This window comes from Lutra lutra, chromosome 4 (genome assembly GCF_902655055.1).
Source record: "Lutra lutra chromosome 4, mLutLut1.2, whole genome shotgun sequence".
In the NCBI taxonomy this organism is placed as follows: Eukaryota; Metazoa; Chordata; class Mammalia; order Carnivora; family Mustelidae; genus Lutra; species Lutra lutra.
In genome coordinates this window covers 168,801,398-168,819,806 of record NC_062281.1, presented here as the reverse complement: position 1 = coordinate 168,819,806, position 18,409 = coordinate 168,801,398, and the positions used below count along the sequence as shown (strand labels likewise).

At 53.3% G+C, this 18,409-nt stretch overlaps 1 protein-coding gene across 3 annotated transcripts in view; it reads right to left on the bottom strand.

Annotated features, from left to right (window-relative positions):
* The window catches only part of RSPO1 (R-spondin 1), a 42,886-nt gene that overhangs the window by 7,201 nt on the left and 17,276 nt on the right, over positions 1-18,409 (bottom strand). Inside the window, exons 1-2 of one of the 3 annotated variants that reach the window (XM_047728565.1) lie at positions 11,654-12,081; positions 6,597-6,982 (exon numbers count right to left, since the gene is read on the bottom strand). In XM_047728565.1, coding sequence (XP_047584521.1) covers positions 6,597-6,690 — 94 coding nt within the window. In that variant the 5' untranslated portion in view covers positions 6,691-6,982; positions 11,654-12,081. Of the gene's footprint in view, positions 1-6,596; positions 6,983-7,854; positions 7,959-11,653; positions 12,082-18,409 lie in introns of those variants that run through there. The other 2 variants (XM_047728566.1, XM_047728567.1) reach the window with 2 other exon arrangements.

Genomic DNA, 18,409 nt, shown 5'->3' with positions numbered 1-18,409 from the left:
TGGTGGGACAGTGGGGCTGGTCACTAAATGAGGTCCACCCCGCAGGAAGAAAAGCAAGTGGAGAAGGTAACACACAGAGAGGAATGAGCCACTTAGAAGCAAGCATGAAGCAAGGAGCTGGCGATGCAGGCTGGGGGCAGAGCGCTGGGGGGAACAGAACAGATGGCACGAGATCATGGAGCGTAGGGAACCCCGAGCTTAGGCTGGACCTGTGCCCTGGGGCAAAACACGGTGTCTCGTGTGCTTCCTTTCCCACCACTGGAAACGGATGTGAGGATGTCTACTCTGGAGGGCTACTGGGAGAAATACCAGCTGCAGGAGCCATCCCTGATTTCAGAACTGGAGAATGAGCAAGAGTTAAGAACGTGAGCAGAAGGGGAAGGAGCTGGAAAAAACACAGCCGTTTCACAACCACCATGGCTGCTGACTCCCACACGTGGCACGCTTACTCTGTTCCCGGGGCTCCTCATGCGTTCACTTACTAAATCCTTACAACCCACGCAGCAGGTGTGATTATTAGTTTGTAAGCCTTGTTTTTACAGAGGAGGGCATGGGGAAGTGAAATGACTTGAATAAGGCTTTGCAGCCAGCGTGTGTGCCAATGCAGAGGGAACAAAGTTTAGGAAGGCCAAGGGCAAGACCACATGAGGTAATGTGGAGAACAGAAGTTCAGGTAGATTGATTTAAAAAAATATATATATAGGGGCGCCTGGGTGGCTCAGTGGGTTAAGCCTCTGCCTTCGGCTCAGGTCATGGTCTCAGGGTCCTGGGATTGATTCCCGCGTCGGGCTCTCTGCTCCGCGGAGAACCTGCTTCCTCCTCTATCTCTCTCTCTGCCTGCCTCTCTGCCTGCTTGTGATCTCTCTCTGTGAAATAAATAAATAAAATTAAAAAAAAAAGAAAAAATATATATATAGAATTGATTTGTATAGAGCCGATGTTAATTAATCAATATATTTAAAAATTAATGTTGTTCTTGGTTTAGTTCTTCTAGGAGCAAAAATATTTAAGTGTTGGATTGACGTTATGAGGGAGCCCTTGGGTTTCCTTTTCCACTTCGGTCCTTTATTTGGTTGTATTACAAATTAATAAGTTTGTTTAGATTTTAGGTATTGCTTCTACTTCAAAGATATTATATTCTCTATTATTCAAAGTTTCTACTAAATTCATTGTTGAAATGAATGTCCCCTCTATCCTTGCCTTGGTTTCAATAACTGAACTGATCCCAGTGTCCTATTTGCCAGCCATATAACTATGTTCCCATCTCGTGTCTTCATCCTTGTCATTTTTGTTAAGGACAGATTTGCAAAAGGCCCTCTCAGAATCCTGCTGTCCATTTCCCAATCAACCAGCACATCTCTGTGTGCATTTCTCTTCAGATCTCTCAGTGACACAGCAAGAGAAAGCATGGAGCTCTCAGGATCTGAAATCAGCGTGGGGGCAGGGAGCATGGAGGGAGGGGTTAGATGTGAAGCTGGAAGGGGAAGCAGGCCAAGATAAGAAAGGGTCTTGAATCTGGACAAAGGAGTTTGGACATCGTCCTCAAGGCAGTGAAGAATTACTGGGGGTTTTAAAATCAGAGACATGGTCGGATCACTCTGTGATAGGGAGAATGGGTCATAGGGACAGCAAGTCTGGAAACAAGAAGATACCTCAAGCCCAAAGAGACAGCTGGATGGAGAAGATGCAGAGGAGTGGACACAGGTGAGATACTCAGGTGGGAGAATCAATAAGACCAGGTGATGTGGGCTAGACCTGGGGCTGAGGGCTGGGGAAAGTGCAAGCTGAGGGTGACTCCAAGGTGTTGGCTTGTGTGACAAGGTGGCCCTTTGCCCTTTGCCAAGAGGGGACCACAGGAGGCGGAGCAGGTTTGGGTGGGGGAAGGATGAGTAGTCAGGTTTTAGATGTGTTGACATTGTGGCTGCTGTGGGATATCTGGGGGGAGGTGTCTATTAGGCAGTTGAACCTGTGGGTCTGGAAGTCAAGAGAAATATTTTGGCTGGAGACTTCAATGTGGAGTTTTTAACATGAAAACAGTCATAAAGGCATGAGCGTCCACAAGACAGAAAGGACAGTGGGTCGAGAGAATGAACAAAAGAACCAGGAATTTAAGGGAAGGGCAGATAAAAGAAAGGCCACTCAAAGGCACAGTGAATATGAAAGCCAAGAGCAGAGCTCACTGGGCAGGCCAGGGAGGCGTCGCTGTTCCAAAGCTGCTGAGGTGTCAGGCAAGGAGGCAGCAATGGTGCCCCTGATGGGGGCAGAGGGCAGAAGGCAGGGGTCGAGGAGTAGAGGAAGGAGAGTCATCTCATTCAAGAAATCAGCTGTGGAGCAGGGGAGAGAATGCAGGGATCCTACTTTGGAAGCTGTGGTCATCAGTGGTTAAATCATGGGACGGGGAGTCATCCCAAGGCAGAGCCTAAGCAGCGGGCAACACTCACTCAACAGGCCAGCCAAGGAGTAGGGGCTCAGAGAGAACTGAGAAGGAATCCTGGGGTAGGGGTGGGGGGGTTGCTGAGGGAGAGTGGGCACAGGAGCCAAGTTGCAAAGGGGAGATGTGCAGAGACAGCTGGGAGGAGACCATAGCCACATACCGGCATGGGGAGGTGACCCACTGGCTGACCCCAAAAGGAGCAATTCTGATGGAGTGGGGGATGGGAAGCGAGTGGAAGGGGTGGAGGTGGAGGTAAAGGGAGGAGAGGGCCAGAAAGCATCCGAGAACATAGGAACAGAGAGGGGAGAGCAGCTGGGAGCAGGGGCTGTGATCACGCGCATCTGAGACTCCAAGGCTGGGTGAACTGATGGAGTGAAGACCCGAGGATACAGGAGAGTTGCAGTGCAAAGCAGAGTGGCCTTGGGGCTTGAGACAAGGACAAAGGAAACTGAGCTCCATGAAGTTTGGGGGTGCAGGAAGGAGAAGGAGAGCTTATCAAGGAGGAGAGGAGTTCAGTGACAGGCAGGGGTCAGTTCAGTGAGGAAGGGGATGCTGGTCAAGAAGGATAGGAACCCAAGGGTGTTCTCAGCTTAATGAGACAGGTGCATGGGCAGTGGGGTGCTAATAGACAGCCACAGGGAGGGGGGCTCTGTGTGCGGGAAACGGGATCCAAGGAAGATGAATCCTAATGATTCAAAGGAAAAAACCGAGCCTCATTCATTCCATAGACATTTACTGCACACCTAACCTGTGCCCAGAAGGACTGGGAGCTGGGGACCTAGAGCTCGAGCTGAGGCATAAACACAGGCCCACCCAGGGATGCGGCAAGCAGGGCTGGCTCACGCTGTGTGAGTGGATGAGTAATGGGAGACACTCCCTTACCCAGCCGGCTAGGTGAAGAGGGTGTGCCACACAGGAGGAACAGCCTGTGCAAAGGCTCTGAGGCACCGAACATCTTAGTGCATTCACAGAATGGAAAATAGGGCTTTATGCTACTGGCAGGGAAGGGGACCTCAGAAGGGCACGGCCAGATTCACCACATGCAAGGTTCCTACGCCCATGATAGAGGGAGGCGCACAGGGGAGGTAGCCTGGTAGGGCTGTAGCTTCGCTGTGGAGGCTGGGTGGGCTGGAAGTGGAGGGCATTCAGAGAAAGGATGGAGCCTACTTCCCAACCTCTTCACAAAACCCCCTCACACAGTTCTGCCCCCGCCAAGTCCTCAGTGAAGCCCACTTCCCCAGACTGGGAAGGCAAGGCTGTGCCCCCCTCCATTCCCTGGGGCTTCTCAGGCCCCTTCATCCATTCTTGCACAAAACCCTTGCAAACTGATATTCCTACAACCAAAACACCCCTTCCTAAAATCCATCGATGGCTCCCTATCACCAGCAGAACTGAGACCCGTCTGGTCTTACTAACTTCTTTACCTGGCCTAAAAAGCCTCCATGAGCTGATCCTACCCACCTCATCTCTCAACACTACCCCTCAGCCAAACAGAACTATTTTCGTTTGTCTGCACACATCACATCATTGCACACCTCCGTGCCTTTGGTTAAGTTGGTCCCTCTGCCTGGAACATTCTCTTCCACCTCCTGAGCCTGACGAACTCCTTCAAGCCTCAAAACAAAAGCCATCTCCTCCAGGAAGTCTCCCCTGATGTCACTTCCCCACAAAGTCTGGATGGGGTCAGACGGAGGAGCCGGGCTTCAGTGAAGGAATGAGGGACTCAAGGCGACAGGACTGAGGAAGGGACCCAGGAATCAGCTAAAAGAGTCTCAGTAAGGAGAAGGAGTACTCAGTGTGAGGAGTGGGGAGTCAAGGTGGGCACTCTGAGGACCAGGCAGAAAAGCATTCAGGAGCAGGGGAGGGCCAGTGAGGAGACAAGAGGCTAAGTGAGTGAAGAGGGGGCTTAGGGAGGGGAAGGAGGGTCCTCAGTGAATGGGAGGAGGAAATAACCCCGCTAGGGTTCCTAACTCACAGCTAAGAGCCCTTTTCTCAATTTCACTCCCTCCGTGCGGGGAGACCATCACCCAAGTCTGAGATCAGCCATTTCTGGACTCTAAACTGGTATATGTCTCCGGATCGGTGCTCTATCAGGTGTCTTCTGACAGCAGACAGAGTTGACAGACCTGAGGCTCATCTGCACAGCCAGCCTACCTCCCCACTCTGGCTCCCCACTGCCCCCCCAGTGGCTACAAGGTCGAGCAGCCACACACAGCATCGTGGTCCTTTCTTCCCTCCCTACTCCACAGAAACCCTAGGGCCAAACGGTCCACACATTGTTCATGTAACAACGACATGCATCCTGAAGTCTAGACAGAGCTTTGCTATTTTCTAAAGGGTTCCCACCAAATATACACGCATAAATAAAACCTCCCATAGGCTGTACTATATCCCTTTGCAATCACCCTTGCAGCTTTATGGTTTTTATTCAACAAGCATTGTCTAGCAACCCTCATCCTTCTCCAGGTCCTCACTGCACCCCAAGTCTTTTCCCACCCTCACATGTCACCATCAAGGACGTCTGCGCTCATGCCACCCGGTACAGGGCTGTGGTCCCATCAAATTGGGGCATTCACCTGGCCTTTGCAGGGACCAGGTCTTTCTGATGCTCAAGGCAGTACTTTGTTATTGTTGTGGTTGTTTTCGATACAACAGACTTGTATCAATACAACAGGTCTTTGACCCCTGGCTGGGGGGTGGGGGGACTCTGCCTGTGAGTGGAAGTGTGACAGCTCATGTGTGTCGCATGAGCGTGGGTGCCCCCCCCACCTTGGAAACAAAGGAGACTAGTTATAAACCGCTAAACCACATTGGGCCTGTGAAGCCCAAGATACCGGAGCAGGGAGGAAAATCAAGGCCTCAATGATGATTAAACCTAACCGCCTCTAATTGTGTGTTAAGCCAGGGATTTTCAGCTCCACCAATTTTCTGAGCTTCTCTCCCTGGGCTGGGTTCTGGCCTGGGCCGCGCCAGTGGGGACCCAACAGAACTCCACTGCCTCCTGACTTTTCCTGGTGGGCCTGGGTTTGACAGCCTCAGGAGGAAGCAAGAGGGGCTTGTTCTGCACTTCAGAGGAGCCTCCCACCTGTGGGAGTGACATGACTTATGGGGGACGCTGAAAGGGAGAGAGCCCTTGGGTCTGTACCAAAGGCCCCCTCCCTCTCACTAGCTGGTTGGCAGAGCCAGCAGCGACTCCCTTCACATACTAGGCAGGTGCGCATCCCCCACCCCCCATCCCCCACCCCCCATTGCAGGAGCCAGGATGAGGCCAGGGGGCTCTCAGGTCTGCCTGGGATGGGATTCTGTGGGGACAGGTTCACCGTGAGCTCTGTCAAGCTCTGCTTTTAGGAAGACAGGGTTCATAGGAATTGGGTTCCAGTATCAATCAGGTGTCCTTAGGCCTATTTGTATCACAAAAGAATTAAATTTTTTTTTTCTTAAACTGTGGGAACCCCTCCTTCCAGTGACATCTCATGTGGAATCTGGCTGAAAACAGGAAAGAGTGAGCAGTCCTCTGCTTGGATGGGCAGTGGGGCCACACTCCTTCCCACTGCCTCCCCTTCAGCCCGCAGTGCAACTCCCCGAATCCCACTGGGCCGAGTTAAAAACCACAGGAGTGGACAGTCTCACAAGCCTCCCTACTCTGCTGCATCTGCCCCCATGAACTTGGCAGGGAAGCTGTTCCCCAAGCTCAGTAGAGCTCCTGGCCCCAAGGGGTTACCAGGGGCCCGCACTCAGCCAAGACCCAAAGAAAAGAGTTGAGAACTCCTATCAGTGAGGAGGGGGCCGAGCACCCTGGGGCCGGGGGCCCCAGCAGCAGGGGACCCCATTTCCATGGATACCACACAAAGCTGGTGTTATGTCAAAAGGCATAATCCACACACTGGATCCTCACAAGAGAGGGGTTAATCTAGAAAACAGAGTCTACAAAGGGGAAAATAGATAAAAGTAATCTATAGAGGGGCTAATCTCAACAAATTAATCCACACACTGGATAATCCACAAACAGGATAATCTACTGAGTAATCTACACAGCTGTAATAGACAAAGTAAAATCTGCCATGGTCATCACCAAATGAAACCGCCGATGGCCCTCTGGTCCCCAGGCAGCCCCCTCCCGCTCCCAAGGCCAGCAGTGGTCCAGCCCCGCTCCATTACTCACTCCGCCTCTGCCTCTTGCCCTTGATCCCCCGGCTGCCGGCAGCGAGATGCATCCAGCTCAGAACCAGGACCACCACACACAGCCCAAGCCGCATAGTCACTTGCCAGCTCCAGGCCCCTGGTAGAAGGGGTGGTCTTTGGGGGGTGGGGGGTTGGACAGCGCAGGGTTCTTGCTAACACCTGCGGGGCTGGTTCAGCAGCAGGAGGCCCGGGCCTGGGCCGTATCCCAAATCCACCATAATCTCAGTTGGGGACAGAGAGGGTGTGGGGAGCCCACTTCTTCATCAGCCCATTGGGAGGTCCAGAGAGCTTTCCCCAAAGGCACCTCGGGTGTGTCACATGGGAGAACTCGTTGCCACTTCAGCGGGGACACCTCCAAAAACCAACCTGTTGGGGGAGGATAAAGAGAGGTTAATTCTGGGGAACCATGGGGTCTCCCCAACTAATGTCTCCTACCCAGAAGACTGAGAACTCCGAATGGTTGAATAGGACAACTTACCCACCTGCCCCCCGCCTCACCCCCCACCCTGTAGAAGAAATCTGCTCCTTTTCGGAATTTCACAGAACGCCCTAACATGGGACTGGAGCCGGCTACCCAAGCAGCTGGACTATGGCAGACTCTCACATCCAATTTGTGGATCCCTGGGAACCAGCTGGCCCCACCCCTGCCCGATATTGGCCAGCTCTGACTGGATGTGCTTCTTTAGATCTACCCTCTGACCTCGTACTGCAGGAATAACCTTTGTCTTGAAGAGGAGCTCTCTGTCCTTCTGTGAGTGACCCCTCAGCCCTCTCCTCCCAGTGCTGAGTCACCCCTGTGCCTTTCACCTGTGGAGCTCTAGTGGTGGCCCCCCAGCAAGTGGGCAGACTCTGCATGGCCCTCTGGGCTTGGCGGGAGAAAAGGAAGTAAGGCTTCCCCCGGCCACAGAAACTCTGACACAGCAGGCCCTGCGGGCCTGGCCTTTGTGAGAGGATAAAAGAGGCAGCGGTGCCCGCCCTGGCCAGAGACACAGAGAATGGGGATAATCCCCTTGGCCCAGCGAGAGCCAGGTCTCTGGACCCGCTGGACCCGCTGGCCTGCTGGTCCGGTGATGGGGGCAGGGGCAGCTGGTCCCTCCCCAGTGAAATGTGTCTGGAGCCCGACCTGGGAGTCTGGGCCGAACACCGCGCTTCACACTCTGCAATCACTTACTCCCGCATGTTCTCCCAGCCCAGGCATGCTGGAAAGTGTTGCCCTGAACGCTTGGCTGCAGACCCACCCATGCTCGCCCAGGGACAGAAGGAAAGAGCCGGGCTTCAGGAAGCTTCGTAGATGCCATGGAAGCATCGCCCTCCCACCCGCCAGCTAGATGCCTCTGGACACGTCACTCAGCCTCTCTGAACATCAGTTTCTTCATCTCTAAAATGGGAATCAAGATGCCTGTTTCACAGTCTTGTTCTGAGAGTTGGCTGAGTTTTGGCTTACTAATGAGAAATCTAAAATGCTGGAGCGGCAGTGCCCCTCCAGCCCCGTCCCAACCCTTTTCCCCTTGGCCTCTGGGGGAGGCCCCAGGGAGCCCACCTGCACGGGAGAGGAGATAAATTGTTATCCCTCAAGGGAGCTCTGCACTTCCCTGCTCAGCCTCTCCCTCCAGCTTTGAAGGCCAGTCACACTCAAGTGGTTAAGCTGCCCTTGTGAGAAGTGTTTACACGAGGCTGACAGGTCCCACCTGGTCCTGCAGCCTAGCCGAGCTGGGGCGGGGATACCCCCTGCCACCCCCAAACGCCAGCCTCTGCGTGCCCCTCCAGGACTCCCCACGTGTACTGCCGGAGCCCTTCTCCTCCCCTGCCTCCACCACACACTTCCCTCACCTGCAAATTGTGGTCGGTCGTCCAGCTGAGCTTATCAGACTGGGGTCTTTAGCCAGAGGCCAGCTGTAGAGAGCATGATGGTTAAGGGAGGAAGCAGAACGCTGGGCTTCTAATGTGGGCAGTGCTACGTATTAGCTTTTACCTCAGCCTAGTTGTTCAGCTGGTCCAAGCCTTGGTTTCCTTATCTGTGACAGGATGGTGGTTTTTTATAGTTTAAATGAGCCAGTACATGAAACGGCTTAGAAGGGCACCTGGCACGTCAGGAGGACTCACTCATAATGGTTGTATTTTTCTATGACCAGGAAGCCACAATTTTGTGTCTACATGCCAGTGGTCATCCAAAAAGCAATACAAGTGTTTTGTTTTGGTATCATCTGGATACGGGCCTTAATACTGAACCCTGTTATGCAGTTTCCATATTCGCATTCATCCCAGTGTGATCACTCACTATGGCAGGGTTGACGTTTAATTGAGGCATTTGTGAAACTGAAGACTCCTGGCAAATACATTCTTGGGGCACCGTGGGTTCTTACACTGGACAAACACTGGAGGAGAAAGCCACATTCGACCAACCTGGTGTGAAAGCCCGGGTCTGTGAGAATTTGGTCTTACTGCGAGCTCGGTTATCAATGGGATCTTAGGGGCAGAAGAGATCTCCTTTGCCTCTCCTCTGCCTGCCCGGCCCAGGGCCTGGCACACCAGGTTGGGGGCTCAACTGATGTCAGCTTCCTTCCTCGCCCTCCCTCTACTTCGCCTCTGTTCCCCTCAATCCTCCTACGTCTGAGCTTTCAGCCTTCCTCTTGCCATGCTCATCCAGTCCTCACCGGTGAGGCCCTCCTGGCCCACTCCCACCTGAATCACTGGAACCATGATCTCAGCTGGGAAACGGACAGGAGGATTCAGATCTGAATAACACGAGAGCAACTAACACTGACCTCACTCACCTATCGCTGGATGGGAGGAAATTCAAGCACTTTAAAAAGTATATACATGGGACACCTGGGTGGCTCAGTGAGTTAAATAAAGCCTCTGCCTTCAGCTCAGGTCATGATCTCAGGTCCTGGGGCCGAGCCCCTCATCAGGCTCTCTGCTCAGCAGCGAGCCTGCTTCCCTCTCTCTCTGCCTACTTGTGATCTCTGTCTGTCCAACAAATAAATAAAATCTTTTAAAAAAGAAGTATATACATATAATCAACCCCGAAAAGGAGCTAAGGCCCGGAGTATAAGCAACAAATAGGAGGGCAGCCAGCCGGTTGTGGAAGGGGGTGTGCTGGGGGGCAAATGTCTCATCTAAAGGGAGCGGGTACTATTCAACTCCAGTGGACTGTTGATGGGCAGTGATAATGATTAAATATTGTCAAATCTTCTGATTTTTTTTTTAAAAAGAGAAGTTGAAAACTCAGAATTTGATGTGAAATCCCATTTTAAAAGCTGGAGAGGTCTCAGACTAAGGATGCCAAAAAACAAGCCCCCAGAAGGTCCCTCCAGAAGGTCCCTCCACCCCTCCCTCCATCCCCATCCCATCCAAGCACATACACAGACTACCCTGGACCGGCAGAGCCAGCAATGGGAACTGCTGGCAGTAATCAAGGTCTCAGGCATCTGTGGGGGCAAGGAAGGGCATTTTGTCTCTGCCAGGGTAATGGTGAAGGGCTCACATTCATCAGATGCCTGCCCCACCTGACATGTGCTGGGCCCGCATTTACTCCGAATAACTCTAGGAAAGAAGTGAATTATTCCCATTGTATTGGCACTGGGAGGTTAAGGGTCTCAGGGTGACAAATCTAGCCCAGTGACCACTGAGTGGGGTTTGTTGCTCGGGACTGGGTGTCTGGAGGGCGGGGCAGGGGAGCAGGGAGCTGACCGCAGAGGTGGGGAAAGAACTGGCAGCAGAGGCAGAGCTGGTGCGGGAGACTGAGGAGAGAGGCCGCGCACAGGCTAGGTGGTCTGGGGAGGGGAGGACACAGGCGGCCCAGGGGAATACGGCTGGGCGGGGTGGGGGGGGGAGCTGAGGGCGGGGACTCCGTGCCCCCACAAGGTTGCAATAACTTTCACCTTCTTCCCTGTAACACTATCAGGATAAATTGGTACTCCGTCCGGGGCCGGATACAGACCCAAAAATGTAAACCATCCCGATAATGTCTCATTAACCCTCCCCGGGACCGGCTACGGGTGGGGAGTTTCGGCCGCGGAGCTGGCTGGCGGGCGGGGGCAGAGGTATTGCTGGGCGGGGGGCGGGACCAAGTACGTGCCTGCCCGACCTGTCGGGATTAGCGTGTCGGCCGGAGCCAAGCCAGGTGCTGGGGCCGCCCCCCACCCTTCCAACACCGAGGGCAGCCGGGAAAGGCTCCTGCACGTCCCTCCATCTCTGCCCCATGCGAGCAAATTCTTCTTCCCTCCCCACTGTCCCGGAGAGGCCCAGCAGGTGCAGGGGGAGGGGAGGCGGATCAAAAGTCCCTCTCACTGTCCCCCCCCAAATCCAAGAGAATTCTCCAAGAGGCCAGTTTCACAAGAAAGCCTCAGCCCCCAAGCACCCGCACCCAGAATCCGTCCTTGCCCTCCTCTGAGCCCCGGACGAACACAGCCCCCCCACCTCTCCGCAACCAAGCAGTACCATCCGTCCCTCAGCGACCGACCCGAGGGCCAGGGAGTCGCGCCACCTCGCAGCGCACTGGGGGCGGTCGTGCTCGCAGCCTGCCACGTCGGACCCAGACCCAGGCTGTGGGACTGAGGTGGAAAGAATCAGGGGCCACGGGTCTCAGGGGAATCCGAGCCGACAGCACCAGGGATCAAGAGCTGGGGAAGAGGGGTGAACGGGACTGATGGGCTTGGGGAATCCAGAACGATCAGTTTCCATCAGTTTCAGATTCAGAGTCAGATGAGATCACATCCAGAGTGAGGACGATCACCGGGGGCTGCGGGGTTGAGGGGAACCCGAGGCAGCAACCGGGAGGGGGCTGCCCATCGGCTTGAGGGATGACGCGGATGGCGGCGGCAAGGACTAGAAGGAGAGGCTCCAGGAGGTGCCCTCTCCCGCCCTCTGACCCCACAGCAGCCAGAAGTCCCCTTCCCCTCGCTGTCGCCCCCTCCCCCCCGCCCCCCCTCCCGGCACTCAGCTCGGCCGAGCCCCGACGGGAGGTCCCCGGCACCCCAGGTCCCGGGAAAGGGGGCGCTAGGAGGAGGACGGAGCAGCTCAGGGGGGACTCACCTCCGCGCTGCCAGCCGCGGCGGGGGCAGGCTCGGGAGGGGCGAGGGCGCGGCCGGCTAGCCCGCCTGCCGCAGGACTGTCCTGGGCGCCCGGCTCGCCCGCGCTCCGCCTGCGCGTTCCTAAGTTGCTCAATCTGCGGGCGGCTCACGCCCTCCGGGGCCAGCGCCCCACCCGGCGCATCGGTCCTTTGGGGCGGCTCGGTCCGGCCCTCGCTCTCCGCAATGCCCTACTCCGGCGGTCCGCTCCCCGCTCTCCGCCCAGTGCTGGTGCTCTCCGTCGCGCCTCCGCTCTGCCCGAGCTCCCAGCCCGGAGAGGGGCCAGTCCTCTGCTCGCACGAGGGAGGGAATCCCCCTCTTTGCAGTCCCACCCCCCGAGCCGGCCCCCCTTGCCTGGATCCGCAGCAAAAAACGGACTGGAGTGCCAGGCCCGGGAGTCCCTAGCCCCCTCCCGCAAGCCCTCGCCCGCAGCAGCTGGGGCGCCGCGCTTGGAGCGCGGGGCTGCCAGCCGCACACGTCCTCCGGACCCCGGCGCAGACCCTCTGCCCTAGCCTCCTCCCCGCCCCCCCACGCCCCGCACCCTGGGGATCCCACTCAGCCACAGCCCCCGCCGCAGTTCCAGGCATCTTGGGGGTCAGAACAGGGTCTGAGAGCCTCGAGAAACCTCAGTTTCCCTATCGGGAATCCAGAAAGTGACAAGGACCAGGCTCACCAGGGCCTGTGGTCCTGGCCACGCCCTCCTCCTCTCAGGGTCAAGTCTTCCAGAGCATCTTCCCAGTTCAAAGGAAATGTGAGGCTGTAAGATCCTGGGAATCCGGGTGAGCTGCTGTGGAAGAGTGAGGGAAATCTTGAAAGAAAAACCCTTGATTCAAATCCCTGCTCCATCACTTAAACCAGCTGTGTGGCATACGGAGGTTACCTAACTTCTCTGAGCCTCATCTGTTTTGAGGGTTTAGTGAAATGAAAGATCCAACAGCCTAGTACATGGCAGGGGCTCTATCGATGAGCGTGGAACGAGTCTCAGAGGGCTGCAGACACCTGCAGTGACCCAGATGATGTTGAAGTCAAGCCTGAAGAAGACAGGGAGACACTTCTTGGGGCCACAAACAGCTCTTCTCCAGATTCAGCTCAGATTGGGGAAAGGAACATGGGCTCAAACTGTAGTTAGCAGGAGTTAAGTAAGAGCAGAAAAGCTACACTGATGGGGGGAGGTGGATAGGGGTGGCAAGCAATCAAGACAGGCTGTGGAATCTGCTTAGGAGGGGGAGGTGGGAGCCCTAAATCTTGAGTCCCCTTGAGACAAGGGTGCAGGGTGTTTTACAGTGACGGGAATAGATGGAATGACTCCTGGGGTGTCCTGACGACCAGGGAACAGGGATGGTGGATGGCCAGACCATGTGGAGCTATTGGGTCCCCAGTGCCCAGCGTCTGGGTTCATTCAGCCCCAGCATTGCCAAGTGTGCAGGAGGATTAAAAGCCACTTCCAAGTTGCTCCTACCCCCACCCCCAACTCCCTCTCAAGCAACTCCCCTCTCCCCTCTGCCCTGAGCTTTCCCTATGTCTCACCAGCCCTTGGCTCTGCTCTGCGCCTAATCAAACAAGCCCCAAATGCCGAAAACTCAATGTTTATTTTATTTTATTTTTTTACACACTTGCATAACTCCCTGACAAGCCACGCCAGGCGTTGGGCTTTTTTGTTTGGTTTTATTTTGTTGCATTTAGGGGAAAAAAGAGAGAGAGAAGAGAAGGAATCACACAAACCACCCAGCCCTAGAAGATGTCTAAGGCCAGACCGTGGGCTCCGGTTTCCTGCCTGAGGAAAAGTCTGCGGGAGTTGGGGGGCCTCACTACTAGGCTCAGGAATGAGTAAGGGAAGAAAGCCACCTGGGTCAGGGAAGATAATGAATTAGAACCATGTGACAATAAAGGACATTTCTTGTGCAACTACTATATGCCTCTTCCAGGGCATTGGCATATACATGCCCTGGGCTTGGCATATATATTCTGTTGCCTAATTTCACAATCACTTTACTTTCCTCCTTTTTCCCTTTTCTCTTTTTCTTATAAATGTGAATTCTGAGCCTCAAAAACATCAAGCAATTTGCTCAGAGACATATGACCTAGCTGTAAGAGGCCAGCCCGGTTCCCATTATGCTAAATGGCTTGTAATTTCCCTGAGACAGCCTGTTGCCCTAAGTTTGCATATGTTGTTCTTCTGCCAAGAAATGCCTTTATCTCTGACCCTTCTCTTATCATCCTTCAAAATGCCTACATGAAGTTTCACCCAGCCACTTTGCATGTCAGGCTCTGGACCTTGTGTAGATCTGTCCGTCACTGCACTGTGAGCCCCTTTGGGGCAAAAACAGTGTCTGATTCATCCTTAGGATCCCAGCTCCATGGACATACCTAACTGATGTTTGCTGAGCTGAACCTCCGGATGGCTAGGATTGTACCTTTTGTAGATTCTGACCGCTTATTCACAGGATGTCTCAGGTCATTATCATTCCTCCCTCAAACCAAGATCACCATTCTCATTAGAAGATCAAAGTTCAGTGGATCCAGACCTGGGCAGTATCTCCTGGAGATGAACAAAATTCCTTATCGTTTTTGTCATCCTTTACCAGGTGAGAACTATTGGCCCACTTGGGTTGTCCCTTTACCAGTATACTTTCAGCTACAAGTGACAGAAGACCAGCTCAAAAGAGCTTAAACAGTAGCGTGGTTTATTATCTCATGTATCAAGAAGGGCAGAGGTAGGAAGGATCCAGCAGCTCAGCAACCACATCAAGGATCAAATTCTTTCCTATATTCTCATTCTACCATCCTCAGCACATCAGCTACTGGCCTCCTGATCACAAGAGGGCTGCAGCAGCTCCAGGCTACACATCTTCATCAATGGAGTCCAGCAACAAGTCCAGTAGTCTCTTTTTAAAGAGTTAACTGTCATTTTAAAATGGTTAAAATGATAAATTCTGTGTTATGTGTATTTATCACAATTAAAAGCATTTTTTAAGCTATCTGGATGGACCCATTGCAGACAAGAAGGATGCTACTGCTAGGATTAGCATACACCAGTCAGGATTATATGGGGAAGAGTGTTCATAGATTAAAGCAGAACTCTGTGGCACTGAAGAAGGAAAAATGGGCTTTGAGGCAGGCAACCAACAGTGTTTGTGACCATCACTATTATTAAAAAAAAAAAAAAAGGCTGACTTTGTTGTCAATTTGTCGCGGAGTCCCCTGTACCCTTAGTCTCCTTGATCCTGTTATTCTCTGAGATCTTGTATTCCCTCTTTCATAGAGGCCATATAGGATAATGGCTAACTGTATGGATACTGGAATTAGCCCTGAGTTCAAAGCCCATTTCTACCACCAACTAGCTCAACGCCCTTGGGGCAAGTCACTTTATCTCCCTGAGGCTCAATTCCTTCATCTGTAAAATGGGTATAGGAACAATATGTACACCAGCCTTCTTATGGGGATAACATTCGGTGATGGATTCAAAGAGCATAACACAATGCTGGGAATGATAGTAAGTATTTAGTACATGCTGGCTCTTATAACGAGCTATCCATTTGTCCTTTCCTTCATTAAATAGTAACTGAGTGTGATTGTATCCCAGGTACCAGGCTGAGAACAGAGGACAGAGAAATGAACATCACTCTGTCTCTCCTCCTAAGGAGTTCCAGGTCTAGTGGGAGAGAGAGATTTATAAGACAAGGAAGATGAGGTCAAGTGACAGCACAAAGGAAGGTGTGATCGCAACTCCTTGAGGGAGTCAGAGAAGCTTCTCCAAGGAGGAAGGCTTGTTGGCTTGAAAGGCTTGTTGGCATTTTCTACGCACTTGAGATCAAAAAAATGTCCCAGACAGAGGGGATGGCAAGTGCGAGGGCCCAGAGGCCACATGCGTTATGGCACCCTTGGAGACCAGAGTGGTTCTGCCGTACGGAGATTTAGGATAAGAGAGGTGAGAGGAGGGCAAGAGAAGGGTTGGTTCCAGAAGGGCCTTGTGTACCAAGCTGAAGAGCAGGAACTGTACCTTGAGGGCAGTGGGTGGCCCCTAGAATTTCTGAGGGGGGTGAGAGGCCGGTTTGGGGCTGCCTGGCAGCTCTTGTGAAGGCTGAGTTTGAAGGGGAGAGATGGGACAAGGTCATTTCAAAGAGCACTGCTCTCCTTTTCCCCTTTCCCTCATCAACATCCCTTCCAGAGGGCCAGCTATGTCCTCCAGAAGCCCAGTACACCAGAAATACACCTTCCCAGATTCTCTACCTCGTTGTAGCAGAGATGGGGCTCCCCTAACACACACCTGGGACATGCAGCCCTCATCCTGCGGGGTCTTTGAAAACCGCTCAGTCTTCCCCATGAGGAGTAAGGAGCCTGTGTCTCCGCCTCCTTTCCCCCTGACCCCCCCCCCACCCTCCTTCCACCATCTTCCAAATGCCCCCGCATTTCTCAAACTCCTACTGTTCTACCTCCCTCTTCTCCTCCCCTAAGATCCCTGCCACACAGCCTATGCTGCCTGCTTTACTCACATGGACTCTGACAACAGTCTCCAGGTCTTCTCCATGGCAGGCTCAAGACCTCCTTGTCCATGTCTGAGCCGCTCTCACTCTTGGACCTCGCGGACAGTGCTGGTCTTATCTGCTTCCCGTCTGCCTCCCACTCACACGACCCCTCCCTCTTGACCTCCAACTGCTCCATCACTGAGACCACAGATTCTAAGGCCCCCAGACCTCCAGACCCTCACCATAACCTCCTTCTGCTCCAGAGCTCTTGCTCCCTTCCTCCTAATCCAGGTTCTTCCCATTTGGACTGAATCAGTAGTGATTCAGGCACTGGCCTTGCCTCCCACTCACATGGCCCCTCCCTCTTGACCTCCAACTGCTCCATCACTGAGATTCTAAGGCCCCCAGACCTCCAGACCCTCACCATAACCTCCTTCTGCTCCAGAGCTCTTGCTCCCTTCCTCCTAATCCAGGTTCTTCCCATTTGGACTGAATCAGTAGTGATTCAGGCACTGGCCTTGCCCCAACATCTCAACGGCAAACCCTCTACCTCTTCCTGCCAGACTCCGTGGGCTCATCCCCCACTACCTGGGATGGTCTCACTGCTGATCCACAGCCACACTCAGCTGGACCCTCGGCCACCAGTGTGGACCCCTCAAGCCACCCGGGGCCCCACCCTGGTCATGACAGCTGGGACAGCCAGGAGACTCCTTCGATTTCCTTCTGCTACCCCTAACCCGTGAATCCTACTCAGAACCTCTTTCTCCCCACATTCCCCTTCTTGGTAAACAGCAGTGAACCTGATAAACAGGAAACTGGCGTTAGTTTCCATTCTCACCCCTCATCCCTCCCATACCACTCCATTGTCAAATCCTGTTGGAGCTACCTGTGGACCATCCCCGAACCCAGGGACTGCTCACCTCACTGCTGCCGTTTACCTGGCCTGCACAGAAGTGTCCCTACTGTCCCCTCTACTTCCGCTCACTCCCCCTCCCCCCTCAACCAGCACAGGCTTCACACAGTAGCCACAGAAAAATCTTAAAAATTATAAGGCAGATCCCATCACTCACAACCCTGTTTAAACCTTCCAGTGATTTTCCATCGTACTTAGAATCAAATCCAAACACCATCCCTTATAAGGCCGGATCCCTCCGGCTTCATCTGTCTCCTCTCTTGGCTTCAGCCTCACTGGGCTTCTTTCAAGTCTTTGACCACTTCCTTGTCTCAGGGCCTTTGCACAGCTCTTCAGATGGGCAGCTTCAACATCCCTTTGTCGAAAGGGCCATCCTGACCACTCGGTCTTGGTAGCTCCCCCATCCTTCCCAACCACTACCTCCTTCTCCTTTTCGTTCTATTGGGTGCGTGTTTGGTAATCATCTCCTGCTTGCTCCCTTCACAGCTTAGGGTTCCCGGTGCCTGTGTGTGAGAGAGCCCTCCTCTCTCTCACAGACATCTCGCCCTGCAGGACACATTGCTAAGGTCACCAACGAGCTCTGAATCACCATATTCAACAACTTCTATGTCTTTCTCCTTCTCTCTAGCTCTCTGCAACCCTTGATACCTCCTCCTTCTTGGAATGATTCTCTCCACCATCCTGGTTCCAGGTTCTTGCCCTCCTGCCCACCTCTCCTCCAGGTCCTAACTGTAGGCAGATGCAAGGTTATCCCCGGCCCTCTGCCCTTCCCTTCAACCATGTACTAATACAGATAAAAAGCATAATATCCAATAGTAAGAGAAGTAAATGTGATGGTTAATTTTATGTCAGCTTGGGTAGGCCATGGTACAAACATCATTCTAAATGTTTATGTGATGGTAGTTTTTAAATGAGATTAACATTTAAGTCAGTAGACTCTGAGTAAAGCAGATGACCCTCCATGCTGTGGGTGGGCCTCATTCAATCAGTTGAAGGCCTTCATAGAACCAAGACTGAAGTCCACTGAGCAAGAAAGAATTCTGCCACCAGACACCCTTTGGACTCAAACAGTAACACCAAGTCTTCCCCAGGTCTCCAGCCTGCCAGGCTACCCTGAAGATTTTGGGCTTGCTAAGCCTCCACAATGATGTGAGACAATTCCCTAAAATACACACACACACACACACACACACACACACACACAGTCACTATTGGTTCTGTTTCCCTGGGAACGCTAATATACTAAGCGATGACTAAATGTTAACTAAAACTCTCCCAAACTCTTTTCCTTAATGAAATTACTCTCACAGATCCAAGCCCATTGGTCTGAGAGTCCAGATGC